A 26,139-nucleotide genomic window follows, 5' to 3' on the forward strand; every position below is an offset into this window, starting at 1 on the left:
AGTCAGAGTCAGATTTTACTTCGATCGTCTCGCGTTCATTAAATACATTTATAGCGGGTAGCTCAATTGTTAGTGGTATGTATTACCTCCCCCTGATGGTTTTGACCTCCAAACATAAACATGGCGAGCCTACACAGATTCACGAAGGTCTTCTGCAAACGCGTTTCAAGATGCTACATTACAATATCAAAATCTTATTGCGCATCCTCGAGCCAGATGCATACGGATGACTTGTGGAAGGTGTATCACAAAAGAAAACAACGACTGCAAGGTAGATCCTTCTCTTCATCTGTAGGTGTTTGTCCTGGCAACCGATTTGCATTTGGCAAATCATCGCCACGGCTCCAAAACTGCGCAGAACTGAGCGTTAATCTTCATCTTCCTGCCTCGTCAGATTTGACATCTTTTGCTTATCTGCTTTACAAATAATTACATTTGATGCACATTTGACCTATTCAAAATGTTTATCAGTTGTGGCTTCCCCTGCAATCCGTGGAATTTTAGCAGACGATTTTTTAGCTGCCTGCTCTAGAAGCTGTTAGAGGTGACATCTATCGTAGACATCGTGTACAAACCAATAACACAATGTTTGGTCAGGTTTTAATGAAACATCGGGGCATTACCAGGCACAAAATGTTGCAATATGTATTTGCTTTTGAAATAATGTATTATGAAAAGCATTAGGCCTAATTAAGGGTTGTGAACACGTGGTTTGATCAGCCTATAAGGGTGTCTCATCAACAAGGCACCAAAGTTGCCTCTCATAAACAGCAGCAAATTGGCGAAAATAGCACAATCTACTTCACTCACAGTGAATCGGAAATACAGTTACTACATTGCATTTAACATACACTCGACATTCTCAAATTCTAACATTATGTTAGCAATATCTAAACCATATGTTAAGTCAACTTTGATACCACATGAATTCAAATTGGTTCAATTTCTTGGGCATTTTCTGATTGTCATCTGCAAGATATTTTTCAAATTAGGTAGAGATATATGTCCTATCAAAAGTTGATAAAGTTGATATTATGTCCTAATTAATGCCATTTATCTCCAGCAAAATCCCTGTTACTATTTTATTTAAAATAAGGGTGCATGTTTTAATTTACCGTAATTGATGTAATAAGCGCCCAGGGTGCACTCAAAATGAGAAATAGAGGGCACGTATTGGAGAGGGACACTTATTACGTGTATTGTTATTTGAACTAAAGAATCCACTTGCTAATTTCTTAGGGAATGATGAGCATATATATTGGTGGAAACAAAACAAGATGCATGAATCAGTTACAACTGAGTGTGTGGTATTGATCATATCATGTCTCCATCATAGAGAACTGTTCACTTGAATATACTTCTAGAACATGACATACTTACCTAATTTGTCATTTTGATGGAGAAATAGTATTCATAGATATTTTTGTATGAAGATGTTGTGCCGTTTTCGACAGGATAAACAATGCCATTTTAGCAAAGTCATGTTTTCACCAATCTGCTGCCGTTTTCATTTGTGCTACTTTAGCTGGAACCATTATCACCCATTTGATCACTGGTTGGTTGGAAGACTGACACTTTGTCCCTGAAAAAATATGATTTTGTATAGAAAGATGCAACTACTTTTAATTTGATCACTGGTTGGTTGGAAGACTGACACTTTGTCCCTGAAAAAATATGATTTTGTATAGAAACATGCAACTACTTTTAATTTGAAATTGAGTCCAACTGAGATGGGAATTTCCTTTGGAAAATCGAGACTTGTTTCATTTAATTAGGGCTATAGCTTTACAGTAAGAGTTGGACAGAAGGAGAAATAATATGTGAGACAGACTAGTTGGTTGGTTTCACAGTTTAGTTACAACACTTCTACATATCAATGTTCATCATGGGTTTTATCCATGTATCAGTTGGAAGTTGAATATGATGATTTTTTTCTTCTTGTGTACATCTTCAAGCCAAATGATCGACAGTTTCAACCATCACAACTTTAGCCATTGTTCGTGAACACAAGTCAGGTAGTATATTGTAAGCTTGGCAGATGCATGGAGTCTTCCTGTATGAGACTTAGGTCAATATATGTTTGTTTATATTGACTCCCTGGCTGATGATAGCCAATATGAAAGATGAAAACAAGAAAGGAAAATGTCGAGGGAGAACAAGTTTAACAGTTTCGATTAGACTGTGTTTGGTAAGTTTACTAAACTATAATATCATTACCCATTTCGAAAGTAATTTTAATGACATTTTGGATAATAATCATTATTTCCAATAAATTGTAAGTCGTGCCTGTAATCAAAGGTTACTGTCAAACTGGAAACTTCATTTTCCCCAACATAATGGTGAGGTGAGTTTACCGTCGTGTTCAAGATTATTGCACTTATACAGCGACGTGTGTGCGTTACGCCTCGACCTTCCGCTCTCCGGGTTGACGCTCTACCACTAGACCATGGAGCCCGTCCGCAATATTAATAAGTTAAGGATATATCCAACAGTTTAGTAAGGGCAAAACTTAATGTCAACATCATCAAACCAAAGTTATCTTCTGACGAATATAACATATATATTAAATGTCAAATATAGAATACTAAGCGACCTCCCGTGTAATACCAATCTTATGAAACGAGTGAAATAACAAGTTTCTTAAAATTGGTTTTACACGGGAGCAAGTTTAGTATTTTATTTATTACTTGTCATTTATAATGTTTTTAGAATTATACTGTTTAGTGTAAATAGGCTGACACCTACACAATCCTTGGCGTTATCCAATTGAGTTTAACAAATAATACTTCAAACACGTCAAAAGTTGAAACGTGTGAATTTAATATCATACAATGGTCCACCTTTAGAATTCAGGCGTCCTTCCCATAAAATTATCGTACTGCTAAGGCTATCGCAACTCACATAATTTAACTTAGACTAATGACTGTCGTTGTGCTACAATACGATCGCCTTGTGGAATGGGGCCTTGCACCTAAAAGTTTACAATCACGTCACAATACCCGATGACGTAATTTGTGGAATTTTGTTGCAAGAGGCATTGGCGAAACAATGCCATGTAACATGACAAGGTTGCTTGGGTCATCGAGTGTGCATAAGCTCCTCCCAGTGATCTATCATCTCCACACACAATGTCATTGAATAAGCCAAGGGATGTTGAGAGCTTTCAATATTTATTCGTTTAATGTGTTCCGAGAGTACATTAGCATGCGTGTTGGTATTACACAATGTGTAATACAGCTGTATGTCTATTAAAGGGGTGATCTCTTCATGGGCAAGTAATAAATAGTGATTTATTTTAATGATGTTTGTGCCAGTGGTTGAAACTTATTATCTTCCTCTTATTCTCTGCAATTGCTCCAACTTTTGCTAAAAACAGCATGACTGTTTACTATTTTCAGCACATGGAATGAAATAATAATTAAGGTGAGTTGATTTCAGAGAAATCCTTTGCTGCTGATGTGAATACGGAAGGTATATTTGCTAACAATGAGATCCACCTGGGAGACGTGGAGGTGTATGGGTTTGACTACGACTACACATTGGCTCACTACACAACACAGCTGCACTATCTGCTGTATAAGCTGGGACAGCAAGCCCTTGTCAACGACTACAAGGTCAGTACTGCTAAAAGTGATGCACTAACGTTTTTTTCCACAAACAATTATATGTTCAGAAATGACATTGTGGAATTCAGTCTTCATAGTAAATAAGTGATGTCCGTATCTGGTCCATGCCCTGTGAGCATCGATGCAGGCACAGCATCTTTGGGGCATACTGGAAATCAAAAGCCGGATTGTCTCCATGGCATGTGTCGGTTGGTTGGTTGGTTGTTTAACGCCGCACTCAGCAATATTCCAGCTATATGACGGCGGTCTGTAAATAATCGAGTCTGGACCAGACTATCCAGTGATTAATATCATGAGCATCGATCCACGCAATTGGGATCGATGACATGCATCAACCAAGTCAGCGAGCCTGACCACCCGTTAGGCGCCTTTTACGACAAGCATAGTCACCTTTTACGGCAAGCATGGGTTGCTGAAGACCTGTTCTACCCCGGATCTTCACGGGTCCCATGACCATGACAGGTGTATTGTCTTTTACATATTGTTATTCAGATTCAAAGCAAGGCTTTTTAAGCCATTCTTTATGGAGTATTTATCATTATAGAATAGAGATATGATATTAATAATCATGATAAAGAATGATTATGTACTTTGAGGAATTTTTTCCTAATTTGATACACCTTATTTTGAGAAATCAGCACCTTATTGTGATGTGTGGATACCTGTTGGTGGTTTGATATACAACCCTTTCTCAGGGTCAAAACATATATTTTCGTCCCTTGAGGTGGTACTGTATTCGATTTTTGTCATTTCTTTGGGACACCCATTCTCTTGCTGAAATTCTTTTCAACCTGGAACCAAAAAATGAAAGCTTTGATTCCTTGGACCCCCAAAATAAACATGTAAATCCTTGCTATGATACACTACCAACAAGTACAGAGATCATGTTTGGAGATTTTTAATTATCATATTCGACGTAATAAGCGCCCAGGGCGCTCTCAAAAATAGAAATAGGGGCTCTTATTAGAATATTATTTTGGTTGGAAAAAAACAGAGTTGAAAGATAAATTGTGTGGTTTATGCTGACGGCCTGAACTGTTTATATGCGACAGATATATTTTTCCAGAGGTTAATTGCCGATAATTTAGGGTGTATATAACACTCGCGTGCGTATTATACATAAATAAATAAGTCTTGTGTACATTGATCAATCGGAAGGGGTGCTAGTTGGGATTGTTCACTTGCCAATATATTAGCAAATATCGCTGTGAGCGCTTATTAGAGCAGGGCGCTTATTACATCGAATATGGTATGTGTAAACAGCAATTAAATCTTATTCATTAAGTGATCTTTTGGTTGAAATAATGAAGTGAAAGAATTTATATACAAAGGATCTTAGGGTGGTGGTGGAAGGTTGGGGTGTTCTTGAGGTTCTGTTTTCCCTTGTATTATTAAAAATATTAACAGCAGGCTTATGCTACAAAATTGTGGACCCCTTCACGTTCCTCCATCTAATTACAAACACTGAACACAGAGCATGTAAATTATACTGAATATGATTTCTTTCAGTACCCAAACGAGATTTCCAACTTCAAATATGATCCAGACTTTGCCATTAGGGGGCTCCATTATGATGTCAGACAGGTAAGGTTGAATGAGCCCGAAGGCAGAAAATAGGGCTGGGACGGGTAACTCGGGTACTCGGGTCGGGTGGGTACTGAGTAGGACCCGGGTACCCACAGGACTACCCGGACCCATGGTCAGTCACATGATATATTGTTTAAAGACAAACATTATCTAGAACTCTGTGGTTACACTACAAGTCACTAATGTTCGCATTTCTTTCTGACTATGCACCCATTCCTTCTGACTTTTCATATGGTTGAATAAAGATAAACCATAAGTCAACTTCAGTGTCTGCATGACCAGATTGTTTAATACATGTATCTAAATACGTTTTGCAAGTGATTTTGTAAAACAATTCCCAATCGGACATTTTGTATCGCTTGAGACCTACAGAGGGTACCCGGGTAGGGTCAGGTAATAGGGTGGTGGGTCCTCGGGTAGTAAATTTGGACTCGTCCCAGCCCTAGCAGAAACGTTGCTGCATAACAGCTAATTTAAAAATATCACATTGTGTGTGGTTTATGCTGCAACCAGCAACATTTCAAGCATAAAACCGTTGTGTAAATTTTATGAATTTTGGGGAACTAGAAATCTATTTCTAACAACCAAAACAACTGGTAGATATCAGCCCAGGCAAATTTACCAGTTAGAGTTAACTGCCCTTGGAATAACCAACATCTTTCTTGTTAGAGTTACCCACCCCTACATAGATGGCGTTCAGACATTTAGCAGCAGACGCAGTGTATTTCAGCAACCAGGACATTGGAGAAGAAAAAAATTATAACAGTTTCTAAAACAGGATTGTCAAAGTGTCAAGTCTATCAATGTTGTTGTTTGTGGGACGAGTAAAGGGGAAATAATACACAGACAGCATGATGATATAGTTTCAATATTTATAGTTTTACCTGGCTGAACGCTTGCTTATCATTTCAGGGACTTCTCATGAAGATTGACTCATTTCATAACATACAGTTGGGAACTGTGTACAGGTAAACAATTTGGTTTATTCTTTGTTTTGCAAAGATTTAGGTGTTTTATTCATAAACATGTTGCTATGTTGACATAACACAATGTCAAGTCATGACTCCAAAAAGGCAACTATGTTTGTCGTAAGAGGCGACTAACGGGATCGGGTGGTCAGGCTCACTGACTTGGTTGATGCATGTCATCGTATCTCAGTTGCCTGGATCAGTGCTCATGATGTCAATCACTGGTTTGTCTGATCCAGACTCGATTATTTACAGACCGCTGTCATATAGCTGGAATATTGCTGATTGAGGCGTTAAACAACAAACAAACAAATAACACAATGCCAAGTCATGACTCTTTCATGACATGAATATTTCATGTTTGTATATGATCCTGATATAAATGATGTTTCAAGGCGTTATCATGTTCATATAAAGTATCATCTGACGTGATTATTCAGTGAATCACTGCAACAGATTTAACCTTATGCATTGTTGTTGACATGTAAGCATAGTTATGCAGTATCTGTGTAAATCAGACCCTTAAGTGTTTTTGTTTTCAAAATAGGTAATTGTGATTATAAATAAACTTTTCTAAAGTTTCAAAAACTTGGCACAAATTTGACAAGATGATAAACCTTACAAGTCATGCACTTTGGGGATAAGATAAACTTTAAAGAACATTATTACTTGATATCCCCTCCAACACAATTACACAACTGGTCCTGCGTACTGTGTATTGTTTTAAGAAAATTGGATTATTTAATTTGTATATCTTTTTTTAGCATGATTACATTCTTCTCCTGATAATTGAGCTCTGTATGCTCTCAGTGAGAAAAACTACATAAAAAGGGAAAGCTTGGTAATGTTTATGCATTTCATCCAAACGAGCATTCATCTTTTAAATGATGGTTAAATGTTGTCTTGCATTTTAACCTTTATGGTTGTTTTTTATATGTTGTATTCGGTCTGTTTAATCAATATGCAGCGAGTTCCCTGTTTCAGGTAATACAGTATTTTCATTGTAATTATTCTTGTGCACTCAAAGAATTTGTCTCCTTATTTGTGAGGAACTGCAATGGTTGATCTGTGATTCCAAACTACAAATTGGTAAAAAATTATCATTATTGGTGCAAAAGCTTATATGTTTTTTTATGGTCTTATTTTCTGAAATTCAGAGGTATCTTAACATTGAAATTCAGTGATTCTTCTTCCTCTTTGTTGGTCCTGTTATCAGTGAAATACAAGTCCCCTCAACACAGCTATAACACCAGTTATCAATATTTTAAGAAGAATTGTGGAAGTTTATGTTTCCAATTTAGAATATGTTACTGAGATTTTTGCTGGAGACTTCAAGGAGGTCTAGGCCATAGACTAGTAAACCTTTCGTTGTTTGAGGCCATCTTGCCGTGTGTTCCAGGGGCATGCAGGATGGCTGGAGACTTTAAGCAGGTCTGGGTCCCAGACTAGTAAACCTTTAGTTGTTTGAGGCCATCTTGCCTTGTGTTACAGGGGCATGCAGGATGGCTGGAGACTTTGAGCAGGTCTAGGTCCCTAGACTAGTAAACCTTTAGTTGTTTGAGACCATCTTGCCGTGTTACAGGCGCATGCAGGATGGCTGGAGACTTTGAGCAGGTCTAGGTCCCAGACTAGTAAAGCTTTAGTTGTTTGAGGCCATCTTGCCATGTGTTACAGGTGCATGCAGGATGGCTGGAGACTTTGAGCAGGTCTAGGTCCCAGACTAGTAAACCTTTAGTTGTTTGAGGCCATCTTGCCTTGTGGTACAGGGGCATGCAGGATGGCTGGAGACTTTGATCAGGTCTAGGTCCCTAGACTAGTAAACCTTTAGTTGTTCAAGGCCATCTTGCCTTGTGGTACAGGGGCATGCAGGATGGCTGGAGACTTTGAGCAGGTCTAGGTCCCAGACTAGTAAACCTTTAGTAGTTTGAGGCCATCTTGACATGTGTTACAGGTGCATGCAGGATGGCTGGAGACTTTGAGCAGGTCTAGGTTTCAAGACTAGTAAACCTTTGGTTGTTTGAGGCCATCTTGCCTTGTGGTACAGGGGCATGCAGGATGGCTGGAGACTTTGAGCAGGTCTAGGTCCCTAGACTAGTAAACCTTTAGTTGTTTAAGGCCATCTTGCCGTGTGTTACAGGGGCATGCAGGATGGCTGGAGACTTTGAGCAGGTCTAGGTCCCAGACTAGTAAACCTTTAGTTGTTTAAGGCCATCTTGCCGTGTGTTACAGGGGCATGCAGGATGGCTGGAGACTTTGAGCAGGTCTAGGTCCCTAGACTAGTAAACCTTTAGTTGTTCAAGGCCATCTTGCCTTGTGTTACAGGGGCATGCAGGATGGCTGGAGACTTTGATCAGGTCTAGGTCCCTAGACTAGTAAAGCTTTAGTTGTTTAAGGCCATCTTGCTGTGTTACAGGGGCATGCAGGATGGCTGGAGACTTTGAGCAGGTCTAGGTCCCAGACTAGTAAACCTTTAGTTGTTTAAGGCCATCTTGCCATGTGTTACAGGGGCATGCAGGCTGGCTGGAGACTTTGATCAGGTCTAGGTCCCTAGACTAGTAAACCGTTGATTGTTTGAGGCCATCTTGCCTTGTGTTACAGGGACAGGCAGGATGGCTGAATACTTTGATCAGGTCTAGGTCCCTAGACTAGTAAACCTTTAGTTGTTTGAGGCCATCTTGCCTTGTGTTACAGGGGCATGCAGGCTGTGTCTGATGTGGAGGTGAAGGCCACCTACGAGGGAACGCATGTCTCCCTGGAGAAGATGAACACATTCTATGGAACAGTATGTACAGCTTCCTCTGTCCTCAAGTCAGATGCTGCTAGGGAACAGTCTGAAATACGTGCGGTAACATAAAGTTGGAAAATTGATGTTGCAAATTAATGTTTCCGTTACAATACTTCTACAACGGATTTTCATTGAAATTGTGAATCGTATTTTCCTCCTTGTTGCTCCAGTTTGATTTGTTCTTTTGTGAACACTTCCAACATGTTGAATTGATATTGACTTTGCCTATTTGAGTATCACTTTGAACTTTTGATACTGTTTTATGAGTTCTATTTTGGAAGGCCTTAGTAGAAACTTAAATTATGTATAAGACCCGTTCATGACAGGCTTTGGTATACTAACCTGGGTTTTACATTACCATAAGTCTTCTAGTCCGAGACTAGTAACATGCAGGAAGACTAGTAACACGCAGGAAGGACTTATGACATTTCATTGTGGACTGCCACTTTTAGATTGCAACTCTCTGGCATGTAATTTGTGTCAGACAAGTGAAAATATCAATAAATTTCTGACCCTGCAAGAATGTGAAAACAGGGCTCGATATTAGCTATTTAAAACATGCACCAGCGCAACCTAGTATTGAAAAATGCAACCGAATATTTATGTCTATGTGCACCAAGGGCACGTCAAATGTGTCTGACAAACCCTTACTTGTCCAAACAAAATCCATCTTTGTACACACTCAGTGCCTCTAAAGTTTATATGCCATACTACATCACTAATGCCTGTCTTAAGCTTGACATCATCAAAATGTGTGTACTTCAAGATTATGTGCACATGTTCCTATTACAATGGGTCATTAAGTTTTGTGACACTGGCAGCAGACCAGCCTGTGTTTCAACTTTGATACATTTATCAGACTTGGGTGCAACATGGTTTTGTTTGGTGCAACTTGGTTTTCATGTCAACATGCACCTGGTGCAAGTAAGATCAAGTTCTTTATATCGACCCCTGATTCATTGACATCCAACAGATACCAACATGTGAAATATGTACTTGGACATTCGGCAACTTGTTGAGTATGCTGATAGACCTCATTGCTAGTTTAACTTCATTGATTTATTTGTCCAGAATTAATTTTCATCAATTACTGGACATTGTGCATTGTCTTGTTTCAATTTACTGATTGCTTAAATGTTGACGCTCAGTATCTTTACCTACTTATAGCTTTCTCATTATATCATGTTATAACACAATGTTCACAATCCTTACTTTGGTTTCCTGTGTTCCAGGGTCCCATGCATCAACTTGTGGATCTGTTTGCCCTGCCTGAAGTAACTCTCATATCCAATATCACAGAGGTTCGTACAGCCTACATTGGGTTGTCAGCGTGGTTCATCTTTTCCTCCACCATTAGATGTCTTCTGACAAAACCATCTGGTTGCATGAAAAGTGACCTATGGTATTTAAAAATATGGTGGCAGTAATTTTCCACTCTAAACATTTCTCGCAGAGTGTCTTTGTAAATTAAAGGAGGACTCCCACATGAGATCCAAGTTGCATATAGAATTGTATTTGTTGCATTTGGATAGAAACAAAATCTTAAATGTTTCTGTAGCATATTGTTTTGACAGTACTGATGGGAGTGTTTCATTTGATAAGGCTTAGTATTTCAACTTGTTATATAATTTTATTAATTTATCATATTGTTGTGACCAATCTCACCTTCTTTTCAGTATTTTGTACAAAACAACATCACGTATGATCCTGAGTATGTGTTCTATGATGTGAGGGTAAGTACTGGTGATAGCTGTGTTGTATTTAGTGAACAGCCATGGGCTAGGATCAATTATGGCTTACCTGCCCCTAATACATGACTGTTCATACATCTGTTACATAAACATAAAGTAAAACACTTTTTACCTTTGCCATAATGCAGGGATTGTTACAAGATTTTAACTAAGTGCCCCTCTGGCAGGCAAATTGGGAAAAAAGTGTTATTTGTTCCAGTTCTTCTTTTCTTAAATCCAGATGTACTTGTATCATGATTTTACATTCAAAGCAATAATACTAATGATGATGATGATGATGATGATGATGATAATCTTCCTCTTTTTTGGTCTTGTATCAGTGAAATACAAGTTCCCTCGACCTCTACAAAGACATAAATTAGTAATATTAGTTATCTATATTAACGTGGATTGGGAAATTTGTAATTCCAATTTGGGAATTATATAAGTACATGTTCCTGCAGACTTGAGGCCTAATAGATAGGTCCAGATAAATCCCTGGTAATGTAAAGTCATGCAACATCATTTGCTTAGACATGCCTAGACATGAGCACTGTGTACATAGTGATTCATTTCATTAAGGTCAAGAAACATGTTTTACTTCTTTTCCACACATGACACCAACAAACTGTTCAATTGATGAGTGTACTTTGCATTGATCAACAGTGCACTTACGTTAAGTCATTTTAATTGCTTCAAAAGGAAATGTCCCATATGGCACAATAAATCTGTATTGGTTGGGATGGTAGATGATACACACAACAACAGGAACTGGAGATTGCAGTCATGGAAGACTATTGATTAAATGTATTGATGAATATAGGACACAAGCTGCCTGTCATGTATGCTAACTCTTCTTTCAAAAAGGGGTCACACTTAACTATGATGTGTTGTGCCATCTACATGAACAAGAATCCTTGAATCCCAGCTTCAAATCCCCGATTTTCACTGGTTATGAGCCCTGGTTTGTCAGCATGCTCATGTTGTTGTTTTTTGCATCATGGTAAACAACTAAGACCTTCATCAATTAAAAAGCCGTGATGTAAATGAAAAATGAACCTAACTTGCTCACTCACTCCTGTGAATGCTCCCCAATTGAACATATGACTCCAAACATGATAAAATTGTACCTGGACATCAGCCATAGTTGGTCGTGCTAGAAGATACTAGTGTATCTGGACGTCTCTAGTACTGCAGATTGTAGAGTGATAAACTGGTTGTGTTCCGTCTCTGTTACAGAATGCTGTGCAGGGTGTCCACTCCTCGGGGCTGCTCCATCAGAAGATCATGGAGAACCTTGGTGAGTACTGGGACAGTATATCCTTGGGAGTCCAGAGTAGATAGGTTTCCAGTGGTGAATGATTGTCATAAAGGCAGACTGTTGGAATTTCAACAATGTCAGGTGACAGAGGGGCGGGGAGGGTTGTGGTGGTGATGGAGGGGCTGGATGCCAACCCTAACAAACACAAAGTGTTTGTCTCTGAGCAATAGAGATGTCCAACTCGGCCCTATATATCTTAAACATGACACATCATCATGTTTCTCACATTCTAATTAAACCCCAGGAGTGTAATACAATCTCCTAAATGCCTCGTCCGACTTCTGAGAGTGTTGTGTGTGACACAAGAAGTGAGAGTCAGATAGACATGGAGACTGAAGGGCAGAATTTGGCAAATATGGTACACGGTCACCTGACCTTTTCTTCTGCACATTAACATGCAGCTCATGTGACTATTGTATCCCAACTAATTGTGGTGTTCGTGCTATCAACCACTGGTTTGTCTGGTCTATCCTTGAACATTTACTGGCAACAATATTGCTGCTCAAAAAGACTCATCAATGAGTTCTTGGTTTCAATTTCCCTTCCGTAAGCCAGTGGTTTTCTTTTAGAACTGGTCTCCAGCAACCTATGCTTGTCGTACAAGGCGGCTCAGTGGATCGGGTGGTTGGGTTTCGTGATTTGGTTGAATGTTTGCCATCATACCCTGATGGGACATTGTTCTTAATATCAATCACTGGTTTGTCTTTGTCAGACTGTGTTACTCACATGCTGTCGACATACTGCTGGAGTATGGCTTAGTGAGGCATTAAACAGAATCCAAGCTATACATACAAACATATAGAAGGTGTACCCACTTCCCTTAAGGTAAACTTTACTATCAGCAGGTGTTGCCACCACTGGAGATGATGCACCTCAGTTGACAAGCATGCTGCTATATGCTCATGTGTGTGTTGTTTGTTTTCAGAAACAACCTTACAGAAGGGCAATGAAACCAAGCTGTTGTTGGAGGGACTGTCTGGTGCTGGTAAAAAACTCTTCCTCATCACCAACAGTGGCTTCCCCTTCATGTAAGTCTCTGTTAGGAATCAGTCAATGGGGAAAACAGGTGCTTCGTATGTCTGGAAACGACCGACCAACGGATAGAAACAAACATTCTTAATCCACTAGTCCTTATAATGATAACATGTAGCCAAACCCATAGAAATGGCAAATGTATACTTGTCATGATACCTTAACTATTGGGCTATTTGGCAAGGACTAAGGCCTTCTGCCTATTTCTAACACTGACGACTTATGCAAGACCTGCCTTAGAGACCAGTTGAAAGTTCAATGTAGGATAAAAAAGTTAATTCCTTAAGTTTTGAGACATATCTCCCCACCCCACCCAATAAATTAATTCTGAAAATGTTGAAGTCCTTGTAAAGGTAAAAAAAAATTAGTCTTGGTTCTCATCATAAAGTTTGCTGCACGTTTCAATTTTAAAAAAAATATTAAAAAAACCTTAAATATTCCAAGTCCAACGGTAAGCAAATACTGTATTCCAGTATTTTACTTATCAAGGAATACCTTTATGTAGGGAGGCTCTTGCCAGGTTGATTGTACACAACTGTTTATCTGGTTACACAACTGTTTATTTGGTTACACAACTGTTTATTTGGTTCATGCTTGTTTGAAACCATCCCCCACCAAAAATAATATTTTAAAAAATATTTTAAAATATTATTGCCTGAGAACCAATTCTTTTAATTTTTTTTAAGCCTAATACTCTAAAACACAATCTCATGAAGACAGTGATGACAAAACTCTACTTTGTGAAAACTCCTAACATCATATGCCTTGCAAATCCTGTTACATAACAATTTACATTTTCTCTCAACTTGCCCTGATAATGAAAACGAGCTCATGGTGAAAATGGGAATCATGGAAAATATTTTTTGCTTTGTTTCGTTACAACGTTAAACATCAAGAAATCAGGTTGGTTGATTTTGTTGGATGAAAAACTTGCAGGGCCATTAATTCCCCCACCCCTAATCTTGGGAAATTAAGGTCTTAATCCAACATCAAACTTTACAACTGTTCCTAATCAAATCATATTTTATAACAATTTGGTGTAATTAAGTTGTTTTGTGTGTTCCAGACATGCTGGCATGTCGTACATGATTGGACCAGACTGGCAGGACCTGTTTGATGTCATTATCACAAATGCTAGAAAGCCAAAGTTTTTCAATGAAGCTTCTCGGTAAGTGAACAGTTGTGGACATTGTTTCCTAGAAATGTGTAGGTTTGCCATGGGAGTGAGAAAGGGGAAGAATCTAGTGTCTATCAGTTTGTGTACTCACATGGAAGATAAGGAATTGTCAGTTGAATGTTGAGTCACATTTCCATGGACTTGTGTAATAACTGCATGAGCTACAGGCATACATTGTGTTGAATGAGAGCTAGACATGTATGCATATTATTATTCATTCTCATTAAAATCAGATGTCTTACTTATCTTGATTACCTCTGTCCATCAACATCTGAAGGCTTCATGATGATTGAGTAGCGCTCTAAAGGTTAGAAGGAAATGGCCTCAAGTACCTGTGTTTCCAAACCTTATCCACATTCGGTGATCCCAGTTGAGGAATAAATTTACCTAACAGTTTGGCATGTTAAGGAAAAACAATTTTAGTTTGATCTCACTTAACAACACTCAACTAGTTTACCGATCAAGTGTCTTTGTCTTGCCTTTTCATTTCGAATTAGGTCTTGTTTTCACAATCTAGTTTATATTCTGATTCATGTAAGTCTTGCAATTGCAAGTACAAAGAAATTATGTCTAGGGTTGTGACGTATTTGAATCAGCATGAAATGCATGGGGCACGTAGGACCACATAAATGCAGTTTTTCCCATCATCTCAGTCCAAATGCATCCATACACTGGACCACATCTCGTGTTAGCGACACGTGTGTTAAACTTGTTTGTTTGCTGTTTAATGCCACACTCAGCAATATTCCAGCTATATGACAGCGGTGTGTAAATAATTCAATCTAGACCAGACAACCCAGTGATTGACATCAAGAACATTGATCCACGCAATTGGGATCGATTACATGCATCAACCAAGTCAGCGAGTCTGACCACCGGATCCCGTTAGTCGCCTCTTACGACAAGCATAGTCGCTTTTTACAGCAAGCATGGGTTGCTGAAGATCTGTTCTACCCCGGATCTTTACAGGTCCAGTGTTAAGCTGGTGGTCTTGGACAGTATTTTATGGGCAGCTTCACACATGTTCTTTCAGGCCATTCCGCACCTACGATCCAGCCTTGTTCAGCCAATCCTGGGACCGGGTTCAGACACTGGAGAAAGGCAAAGTTTATCAACAGGTACTTGGCTCCATCTGGATATAAACAGCAGATACCGAATTCGATGTAATAAGCACCCTGCTCTAACAAGTGCCCACACCGGTATTTGCTAATATATTGGCTAGTGAACAATCCCAATTAGCACCCCTTCCGATTGATCAATGTTCACAAGACTAATTTACTAGCATACAATACGCACTCATGTGTTATATGCACCCTTAGTTATGGGCAATTAAATTCTAGTCTGTTTTTGTTTCACGAAAATAATATTCTAATAAGAGCCCCCTATTTCTTATTTCAATAAGACAGCAATGATGCACGGATTAGTTCACCAGGATATAAACAGAAGATATCTCCAGATCATCGAAGTCTGTAAGACAGTATCATATTTTCTTGAGTAAAGTGTGCAGCCCCCCTCTAGGGGATTCGTTATTTTAAAAAACAAAATCTTTTGAGTTTTATGCACTTAAAAATAATACATTTTCCCATTGGCTCATGGTAATGTCTTTGTGTTGGGGGAAAAAGACATCAAAACTCATTATATAGTGTATAATGAGCACCCCCCTCTACACCGCTGTGTTTTTTGGAACAAGATGTGGACATTGTACTGAAGAAATTAATAATAATAATGCATGGTTTAGTTCACTGGGGCGCAACAGCAGGTATCTCCAGGTCAACATCACAGTTTCGTTGACCTGGCAAGGGAGTTTGTCTTTATGTTTGTTGTCTGCAGTCTGAAGTACTGATAATGAATGTACTACTGGTCAACCAAAGAACTGAATGTTGTTATTTCCAATGTTTGATGCTGATTCTGTGACTTACCGCAATCTCTTTTACCAGGGCAACTTCTACCTCCTGACACAGATGACCGGCTGGTACGGCTCAAGGGTTCTGTACTTTGGTGACCATGTGTACAGTGATCTTGCTGTGAGTAGTGCAGATAAAGGGAGCGAACTCTGTAGTACTTCATGTACAGGGAGAAACACATTGTGATACAGTATTATACTTCTTGCATTAAAATCAACTAAAAGTATTACACAATTTTCAAATGCGAGTCAGTGTTATTACAGAGGTCCCCATTACATGTTGTCTGGACCAGACTTGATTATATGCAGGCTGACACTTCAGGGTTGGTATGTTGCCGACACTGACAGTTCTGCCTGTAGAAATGTATCATTTCAATGATGCTTGAAGTTCACTGGGTATAATTTCCTCTACATTCAGGATCCCTCACTACGCCATGGCTGGAGAACTGGTGCTATCATTCCTGAGCTGGAGGTACGCTATCATGTTGAAATTTCAACTCATATGGAAAGTTTCACATACTCAACATTGTATTGAACATACATTATGTTAGTCACACTTCCATGTATCATCTGTTATACAAACCCTGAACCCAGTCACAACCATAGCTTCGTTATGAGGAGGATCTTAATAACAGACAGTACACTCAATGCAGCTGTCTAATCAAACTACACACAGAGTAAGAGAAAACAGTCATAAGAGGAATGGATGGAGCTATTGGCATCATTTCGGAAACAAAGCTTCGGTGTCTATTGAGTCCAGGGGATTCCTCATAATAGAATGGAGATGTGTGACACTCAGTAAACAAGGATGTTTTTGCTTCTTTAGTGCAACCTACTTGTGATGGCATATCCAAATAGCTACAGTCTCACCCATACTTTCTCTCTCAGAAAGAGCTCAGGGCAAAGTATTACAAACGATAAAAACCCAGTGAAACTACCCATTTATCACTATAAATCATGCCCTCCTTCTAGACAATAGGAAATTCATAACATTTATTGTTTGCTTCAGGCTGAGATTGAACAGCAGAACGACCCTGCATACAAGTCAGCCGTGAGGTGGCTGGTATCTCTACAACAACTCATAGAAAAACACCAGGTGAGATATCATCCAAACATCATGAGTATGTGTGTCTTCTAGCTATACACAGCTGCATCACCAGATGAAATACCATCATGTGTATGTGTGATACACACTGTGTCTGTGTGATAATCTCACTATAGTCAGAGATACACACCAGCTGAGATATTCAGTTTTATACTTATCCTATGAATTTCTTCCTTCTTCTTTTAACCTTTATGTTGAAACGTGCTTGAACAAAGTTTCTAGCTTCTAAAAACATTTCACCCAAACACATCCCAGCATCACCTTAGTCACCACCCAAACAAATGGGTCACTCACTGTATTTCCCTGTGTGTGACCTAAAGTCACCTTACACGACTTTATCATCTGACTACCCCTGCTACATCACTCTCTTTCTCATCACCATTGTGTAGGGGCGTGTTTTGAATAAGTAGAGAATTGATTCTTGTTTTTTTAAAGGGTTTCCTCTTACATCTTACAAACATTTACGGAAATTATTGGAAATGATCATGATAAACGCCCGACCTGCAAGATATGCAGACGTTCTTATTCACCAGCAGGTCCTCATGATCTCTGGCAAATGCCAGAAACGCAACATCGATAGACAGTTTACATCTAGGACAGTCTTGATACAACCTCATGTGACCACCCTGACTTCATTATCAGTTGACGATGACTGTTGACTGTCACCTGCACACCTGTTACTGAGCCGATATTTGCTCAACTACAGACATATGTACAGTTTTGGCAAAAGACAGTCCCTTCACGACAAGCAAGACAAGCACGACAACTACTGCTACCAACCCTACCAGCATTCCACAACCCTCAGCTGAGAGTTGTCTGTCATCTCTCGCTCCCCCTTGAGATGATTTAGTGCTCCCCAGTCCTCCTGTAGTATGGACCCCAGCATACTTCGATGCCTTGTCTTCACCCTTCACCTACAGAAAGGAAGCATTGAGATAGATCACACCTCTCTGACCAGGATCGACATGTGAGGGTTCTACATTCGAGCGACAATGACACCCCTTTCCTGAGGGTCGGCATCAAAATCGATATCAGGGGCATATTTTCTATCTCTAAAGAATGTCAGCAGTACTTTTAGCTCCTGAGATTGAAATATAATCTGCCTTCACAACTGTCAAGCATTCAATTGTTCGGTATTTCAAGGCTTCGTTGAAGAATTCTGTACCATCGTCAACCATGAAACCTAAGCAATCAGACCCTTATTGTGTTTTTTTCAAAACCTCATCATTGACCATCACTTCACTATCAATGGAAGAGCATGTGTTATCCGTTTCATTCTTAACAGCTGAATGTTTCCCGCCTGTTTGACAACCACGGCCACGGTGCATAATGCAGAATAGCCTTGTACAGTTGTCCTACATCCTAACGTACTGTATCATCAAGACGGGTTACTCTATAGCATTGACATATATATAAGAATCAAGGATCAAATTTAACTATGTTGGTTTGGAAACATGACAGTCTAGATTGGCATAGCCCTCCCTTATCTACTTCACGGAATCACAGCTCCTTTCGCCTGTGGGAGGGGTAGTCAGGTGATCAAGTCACGTGAGGTGACTTTAGGTGACACAATAGGAATCACAGTGATGTGTTTTGGCAAAATGGTTTTAAATGCTTAAAACTTCAAGCACAATTCCACTTAAGTATAGAAAGGAGAAGGAATAAATGCATAGTGTGAGATGGGATAAGGATATATTCTGATAAACATATACAATTTGATGTAAAATTTACAATGCTATTAATATTGTAATATCCTTTATATTCATCAGTATGTGAGAAATCGTACAGTGTTGCTGTGACAATCTCCCTGCGGTCTGATATACAATAAGTTGAGATATTCTTGTCATATGAGTAGTTTTATTCTTATGCACCACAAGGTAAGAAATCATTCTATGTCAGGGTGACAATATCCCTGCAGTCTGATATACAATAAGTTGAGATATTCTGGTCATATGAGTATAGTTATATTCCTATGCACCACAAGGTGAGAAATCATACTTTGTCAGGGTGACAATCTCCCTGCAGTCTGATATACAATAAGTTGAGATATTCTTGTCATATGAATATAGTTTTATTGTTATGCACCACAAGGTAAGAAATCATACTATGTCAGGGTGGCAATCTCCCTGCAGTCTGATATACAATAAGTTGAGATATTCTTGTCATATGAGTACAGTTATATTCTTATGCACCACAAGGTGAGCAATCATCAGTGTTGGTGTGACAATATCCCTGCAGTCTGATATACAATATGTTGAGACATTCTTGTCATACGAGTATAGTTATATTCTTTCACACCAAGAGGTGAGAAATCATATAGTGTCGGTGTGACAATCTCTCTGCAGTCTGATATACAATAAGTTGAGATATTCTGGTCATATAAGTATTGCTATATTCTTTCACACCACAAGGTGTGAAATCATAGTGTGTCGGAGTGACAATCTCCCTGCAGTCTGATATACAATAAGTTGAGATTTTCTTGTCATATGAGTATAGTTACATTCTTATGCACCACAAGGTGAGAAATCATACAGTGTTGGTGTGACAATCTCCCTGCAGTCTGATATACAATATGTTGACACATTCTTGTCATACGAGTATAGTTATATTCTTTCACACCATGAGGTGAGAAATCATATTGTGTCGGAGTGACAATTTTCCTGCAGTCTGACATACAATCAGTTGAGATATTCATGTCTTAAGAGTATTGTTATATTCTTATGTACCACAAGGTGAGAAATCATACTGTGGTTGGTAAATGCACTGTTTATCTCATTGAGTTGACAATCTCTCTGCAGTCTGATATACAATCAGTTGAGATATTCTTGTCATATGAGTATGGCTATATTCTTATGCACCACAAGGTGAAATATAGAGGATGTGTAATTGTGGTAGTGGTAGTGGTAAAAGCACTGTATATCTCATTGAGTTGCATCATTGACGGTATTGATATCAAGGAATATTGAAAGTTAAGGTCATCCTGAAAGAGCATGTGTTCACAATATTTGGAGTATTTAAAATTGGCATTTGAGGACACTTAGGACTCATGACCTCTTTGTTGAGGCCTGGATTGCATCAGTGTTGATGTGACCTCCATATAAAGCCAATGGCACCATAGCTCAAAATAGAAACATGTTGAAAACCTTAAATATGTGGCTTTATTTTTATCAATACAAAGCATTTTGTAATCTGTGAAGAAGAAGCTATAAATAACTAAATCACCAGCTGTTTGACTGAGTGAAATGCCAATGACACTTTTTAAGGTCACTCAAAGAAATAGTTTGATGTAGTTTTTCTTTTGTGGCCACAGTCAGCAATATTACAGCTTTGTCACATTGGCCTGTAAATAATCGAGTTGGAGCAGGCAAACTGATGACTGAAAGCATGAGCAACGGTCCATAATATCAGGAAAGATGATATGCAATCAGCCACATCAAAGTCCCTCGCCAATCAGTCAACATGTTACATGGTCATGACCTTATACTCTCAGGAAACAATTCTATCCAGGAAGTATTGGTAGTATGGTTTGGAGAGTTGATATTATAGAAAATTTGTCTTTTGGAATGTCACCAGAAAGCAAATGGGCAATTATGAGATATTAAGTTGATATGAAAGCATATTTATGTGGTACGTCACATGTGAAATCATATAGAAGTAGAGCCTAAAATTATGATGATTTCGAATGGTTGGTGGTTGTGTGGATCTTGAGAAACTCAACTAACAGTATTGTTTATTTCCCAGTGTCAGGACAGCCCTGAACAGAGAGAAGTGATACAGGCATGGCTGAAGGAGAGAGATGATCTCAGGTGAGGCTGTCTGAAACCATCTGGGGCCAGGCTTTCCTCTTTCTTGATGGTTTGCAGTAAACATGAAGATGTCTTTCAAACAGTGTTCTGATAATCACCTCTTTGTGAATGTTAATTTCTATGCTTATATGATTAGAGTTTGGTTTATCATGAGCAGTATATCGCAACATGTGATCTTTTCAATGACTTGAATGTTATGAATATTTTCACATTTCAATGATATCATTTGAATTTAATAATCATTATTTTACTTCTGTGGCAGAAACTACACAAAAGGCGTGTTCAATCCACGGTTTGGCAGTCTGTTTCGGACATACCACAATCCAACTTACTTCACTCGACGACTGGCTCGCTTTGCTGACATGTACATGTCGAGTCTGACAAACCTGCTCCACTACTCAGTGGACCACTCCTTCTACCCACACCGAGTGTTGCTGCCACACGAACCAGGCCCCTTCTCCAAGTACTGAGTGGAAACAGTACACTGAAATAAGCATGTACTATCATGGATCGGACACATTGGTAATTCAGTATTAAAGTCCTCTTGGAAGTAATGGCCAAGTAAAAGAGCACATTGACCTTATTAGTGACGTGGAAGCACTGATGGTCTACTGCATGAGTAATAGGCCTACTTGTGTCATTGAAACATTTCACTAGATGCACCTGGGGACAATACTGGCATTAAAGCATTGATAGGCTACTTAACTAGTACTTGGACCTAATATTGACATTGAAGTATTGATGGTCAATTGCACTGGTACCTGGCCCTAGTACTGACATTGAAGCATTGATGGTATACTCCATTACTACCTGGCCGTAATACTGACATTGAAGCATTGATGGTATACTCCGTTAGTACCTGGCCCTAATACTGACATTGAAGCATTGATGGTATACTCCGTTAGTACCTGGCCCTGATACTGACATTGAAGCATTGATGGCCTACTCCATTAGTACCTGGCCCTAATACTGACATTGAAGTATTGATGGTCAATTGCACTGGTACCTGGCCGTAGTACTGACATTGAAGCATTGATGGTATACTCCATTACTACCTGGCCGTAATACTGACATTGAAGCATTGATGGTATACTCCATTAGTACCTGGCCCTAATACTGACATTAAAGTATTGATGGTCTATTGCACTGGTACCTGGCCCTAATACTGACAGTAAAGTATTGATGGTCTATTGCACTGGTACCTGGCCCTAATACTGACATTGAAGCACTGATGGTGTACTGCGTTAGTATCACAATATTTCAACGAATCCTCTGAAAGGCTGCCCTTTTTTCTGCGCAAAAGATGCAATACTTTTGCCAAGATATGTACTTCTCTGACTATATGTGTAATATATTTTACCTATCCTAATCAGCGCTGGATCATAAGTGTTGACCAGTTAACCATCAGTTGTATGAATCTCATTATTACATGACAAATGTGATATCTTGCACCCTGTTCATTGTGGTAGCTTGTAGAACATTTAGGTAAAAAAGGACTCGTAGTTGTTGTTTATCGTACAATAAAACACTGCCCCTCATGGTTTATTCTCCCTGCAGTGTTTTATTGAATGATAAACAATGACCACGACTCGTTTATTTCTTATATGAGATATCAACATTATGTACGGCCTGTTTAAGAATGATGATAAAATGTACAAGCTTTAAAAATATTTACCCGTATTTAAATAATGATGACTTCCTTAATAGAATGTCCATTTAATGGGTATTTCCTACATATTCTCACAATCCTCACGTCGATTATCTGTACCTTTTCTCCAAATACCAATTACTATATCTCTCCCGTTTTGGGATGTGACCTTTGGGTCATCTCGTTTATCTGTGTTGCCCGGCTACATCTTTGGGAAACAACTCACTAGACACTCCCCTCTCAAACATAACGTTGTCAGATATACGATGTCTTCAAGTTGCGAGCGCATGTTCGAATCTCGAGATATGAGGTCATGATAGAACCATGTTTTATCGTGAAATAAACAAGGCTTCATTCTTCACTGTTCTTTACGATTTATCGCGTAGCTATCTAATATTTGCCAATAAATCTCTGACAGGGGATATTTATATTTACCCGCATAGTTAACATTATCAACCTTCATCAACAAATTGATTTCCTAAAGTTCATGGTTTCCACTTATGCATATATGTCTATTACTGACTGTGGCTAGAAGGTTGCTCTCCACCCTATCCTTACCTTTAAGGTGGCACGGATGGCCCAGTCGTCTAATTATAAGGCGCCGCGTTTGGCTGTGCAGAGTTGTATCCCTTAGGCACACTAGAAACCTATGATTGTGGGTTCGAATCCCGGTTTGCTCCGATTATGTTTCTGGGTTTGTCGGCACCATACCCATGCTGGTGGGTTTCACCGAAGTGGAAAACGTCTGAGACCTGTATCATAATCACCTCGGTCTTTCCTCCCACATTAATCTGACACGCTGCGATAGTACTGTTGAAAGCAGCGTTAAACCCAAATCACTCACTCACTTACCTTTAGATGATATGTGTGGAGAATATAGGATTAAGTAAAAATAAGAATATTGTATGTATGTTAATATCAAATTCTGATTTTGACTACATTTTATATCAGAATCTGTCTTACACATGGTATCTTCTATGTATTCTCCTTGGGAGAAGTGGGCACTATGTTGGTATCCTTGATGTATATCATATGGGGCTCTATGACTTGAAAGTATAATACTCCACATACTGTTACTTAAGGGGAATGTTAGTTGCAAGATAATGTTCTGATGACAGAATTAGTGTTATTTAGTGTTGTTTGTTAAACAATAACAGTCATGATCATCGTCGTTTTTAAAGAAGATGTTAGTCGTTAAATCAATCTGATGTGTTAGATAATACATGTGATACTAAAACAGATACGTTTCAAACACTGTGTGTGGTAGCACGTGTTGATAATACACTGGATGTGCTCATCAGCAAAGGATGCAGAGTGCATCACAGTATCATGGTTCACAGTCAGTATCCTCGGCATAAGTTAATACAAGGTATAAGTAGAGTTGAGGTATTATGAGTTGTTTTCTTTTAAGATGTAGATATCCCCATTGTTCTACTGTTAAAATGATAACCAGTCCATGTGTAGGTAGTAAGACTGTTATATAGATCCCTAACCTACTCAACATTCATGTATATATGCATTAGCCCTTCGAGTAAACCACTGCCATTTCACACGTGGAGCACCTTAATCACATCAATAACATTTTGAATCTTGTATATTGTTGTTTTTTCAGAAATGCATTTTATTTTATGAGATCATCAGAAATCAAATGCAATAATATGAGTCAACACAACTTTATATTTGTTAGATTACTTGGTTTATGGATGACAAAACAATTCAACTTTTCTCAAAAACATTAATTGAAAATCGAAAGTTTTACCACTTTACACTATTGACCTACTTTGATGCTTCCTTTGCTCATCCCTGCCCCTGTTAAAATCGGGTAATAAGCAATAAATTGGCTGTACCTCACGCTTATCCTAACAAACAGCTAAAATGGTGATAAGTCTCGGTGACTTCGTGCCTGACTGGTTTGGATGCTTGAACATACTTCGGTCTCTGGTTTGCATGGCCGAAACTAGATAATAATAACCCACAACTTCAGGCCTGTTTATTTCTTGCTGTAGAGGTAAACAAGATTTACTCACTCACATTCAGTGCTGGAAGTAGTTGGCAAATAAATCAGTAAGGAAACCGAACTGAGAAGATCTCGTTTAGAAATGGTCTTCAGGAACTTAGCGACTTAGAGATTCAGGTGGTCATGCTCACTGACTTGGTTGATGCATGTCATCATATCCCAATTGCGTAGATCAATGCTCATGACGTCAATACCTCGATTGTCTGGTCCATACTTGATTATTTACAGCTGGGATATTGCTAAGTGCGGCGTGAAACAAACAAACAGAAATAAAAACAGCTGTTATTTCAGATTATGATTTATTTCTCTGTGAAAACCCAGCCATTAAAAATACCATTTTGCTCTAACAACCTATGAATTGTATTAAGTCTGTGATATGTTTTAGAAAAATTTGATTTATGTGTGTTTGTTTGAAGACTGTCAAGCTGATTTTTAAATTGGTTTGGATAAGTTAAATTGTAGTTTAGGCTTCTTTTTAAGCAACGTTTTTGTTGCCATTTGTTATTATGTCAGCAAAAAATTATTTATGCATATGCTGGTACTTCATGCATTGCAGTTTGTTTTATTGTAGGATGATTGTTGTGGTTAATCTAGATCTATTGTTAATAATATGTATTTTAGTATGAAATAAAAAAGTTACAGACTGCACTGTTTCAGATTCATGTGTACGTTTGTTTCATTGTTCTGCTTTATGAATGTCTTTCAGGGACATACTTATCATAATGATAACCCAGTGTGTTCCAATGTCCACCCATTCAGAAGGAAACAAGACAAATAGATCATCTGAGCTAATGACAAACTCCAAGGTCCAGAGCACTCCTATGTCAATCCATATAGAAGGAAACAAGACATATAGATCATCTAAACTAATGACAAACTCCAAGGTCCAGAGCACTCCTATGTCAATCCATATAGAAGGAAACAAGACATATAGATCATCTGAACTAATGACAAACTCCAAGGTCCAGAGTGCTCCTATGTCAATCCATATGGAAGGAAACAAGACATATAGATCATCTGAACTAATGACAAACTCCAAGGTTCAGAGTGCTCCTATATCAATCCCTATAGACGGAAACAAGACATATAGATAATCGAAACTAATGACAAACTCCAAGGTCCAGAGTGTTCCTATGTCCGTCCATATAGAAGGAAACAAGACCTATAGATCATCTGAACTAATGACAAACTCCAAGGTCCAGAGTACTCCTATGTCAATCCATATAGACGGAAACAAGACATATAGATCATCTAAACTAATGACAAACTCCAAGGTCCAGAGTACTCCTATGTCAATCCCTATAGAAGGAAACAAGACATATAGATCATCTGAACAAATGACAAACTCCAGGGTTCAGAGTGCTCCTATATCAATCCCTATAGACGGAAACAAGACATATAGATCATCTGAACTAATGACAAACTCCAAGGTCC

The 26,139-nt window shown here is 38.7% G+C and overlaps 1 protein-coding gene across 1 annotated transcript; it reads left to right on the forward strand.

The window, feature by feature from the left end:
• Nucleotides 1-120: 120 nt before the first annotated feature.
• On the forward strand, nucleotides 121-25,284 carry LOC139448112 (5'-nucleotidase domain-containing protein 3-like). The gene is made up of 16 exons (XM_071229626.1): nucleotides 121-271; nucleotides 3,439-3,614; nucleotides 5,136-5,210; nucleotides 6,126-6,181; nucleotides 8,873-8,963; nucleotides 10,199-10,267; nucleotides 10,643-10,699; nucleotides 11,936-11,996; nucleotides 12,943-13,045; nucleotides 14,116-14,217; nucleotides 15,260-15,344; nucleotides 16,164-16,250; nucleotides 16,548-16,601; nucleotides 17,139-17,225; nucleotides 20,976-21,040; nucleotides 21,303-25,284. Exons 1-16 carry the CDS (start codon nucleotides 121-123, stop codon nucleotides 21,508-21,510), a joined length of 1,527 nt encoding a protein of 508 aa, XP_071085727.1. The 3' UTR covers nucleotides 21,511-25,284.
• Nucleotides 25,285-26,139: the final 855 nt, after the last annotated feature.

This window comes from Haliotis cracherodii, unplaced genomic scaffold, assembly GCF_022045235.1.
Source record: "Haliotis cracherodii isolate W230 unplaced genomic scaffold, xgHalCrac1.p SCAF_7, whole genome shotgun sequence".
Classification (NCBI taxonomy): Eukaryota; Metazoa; Mollusca; class Gastropoda; order Lepetellida; family Haliotidae; genus Haliotis; species Haliotis cracherodii.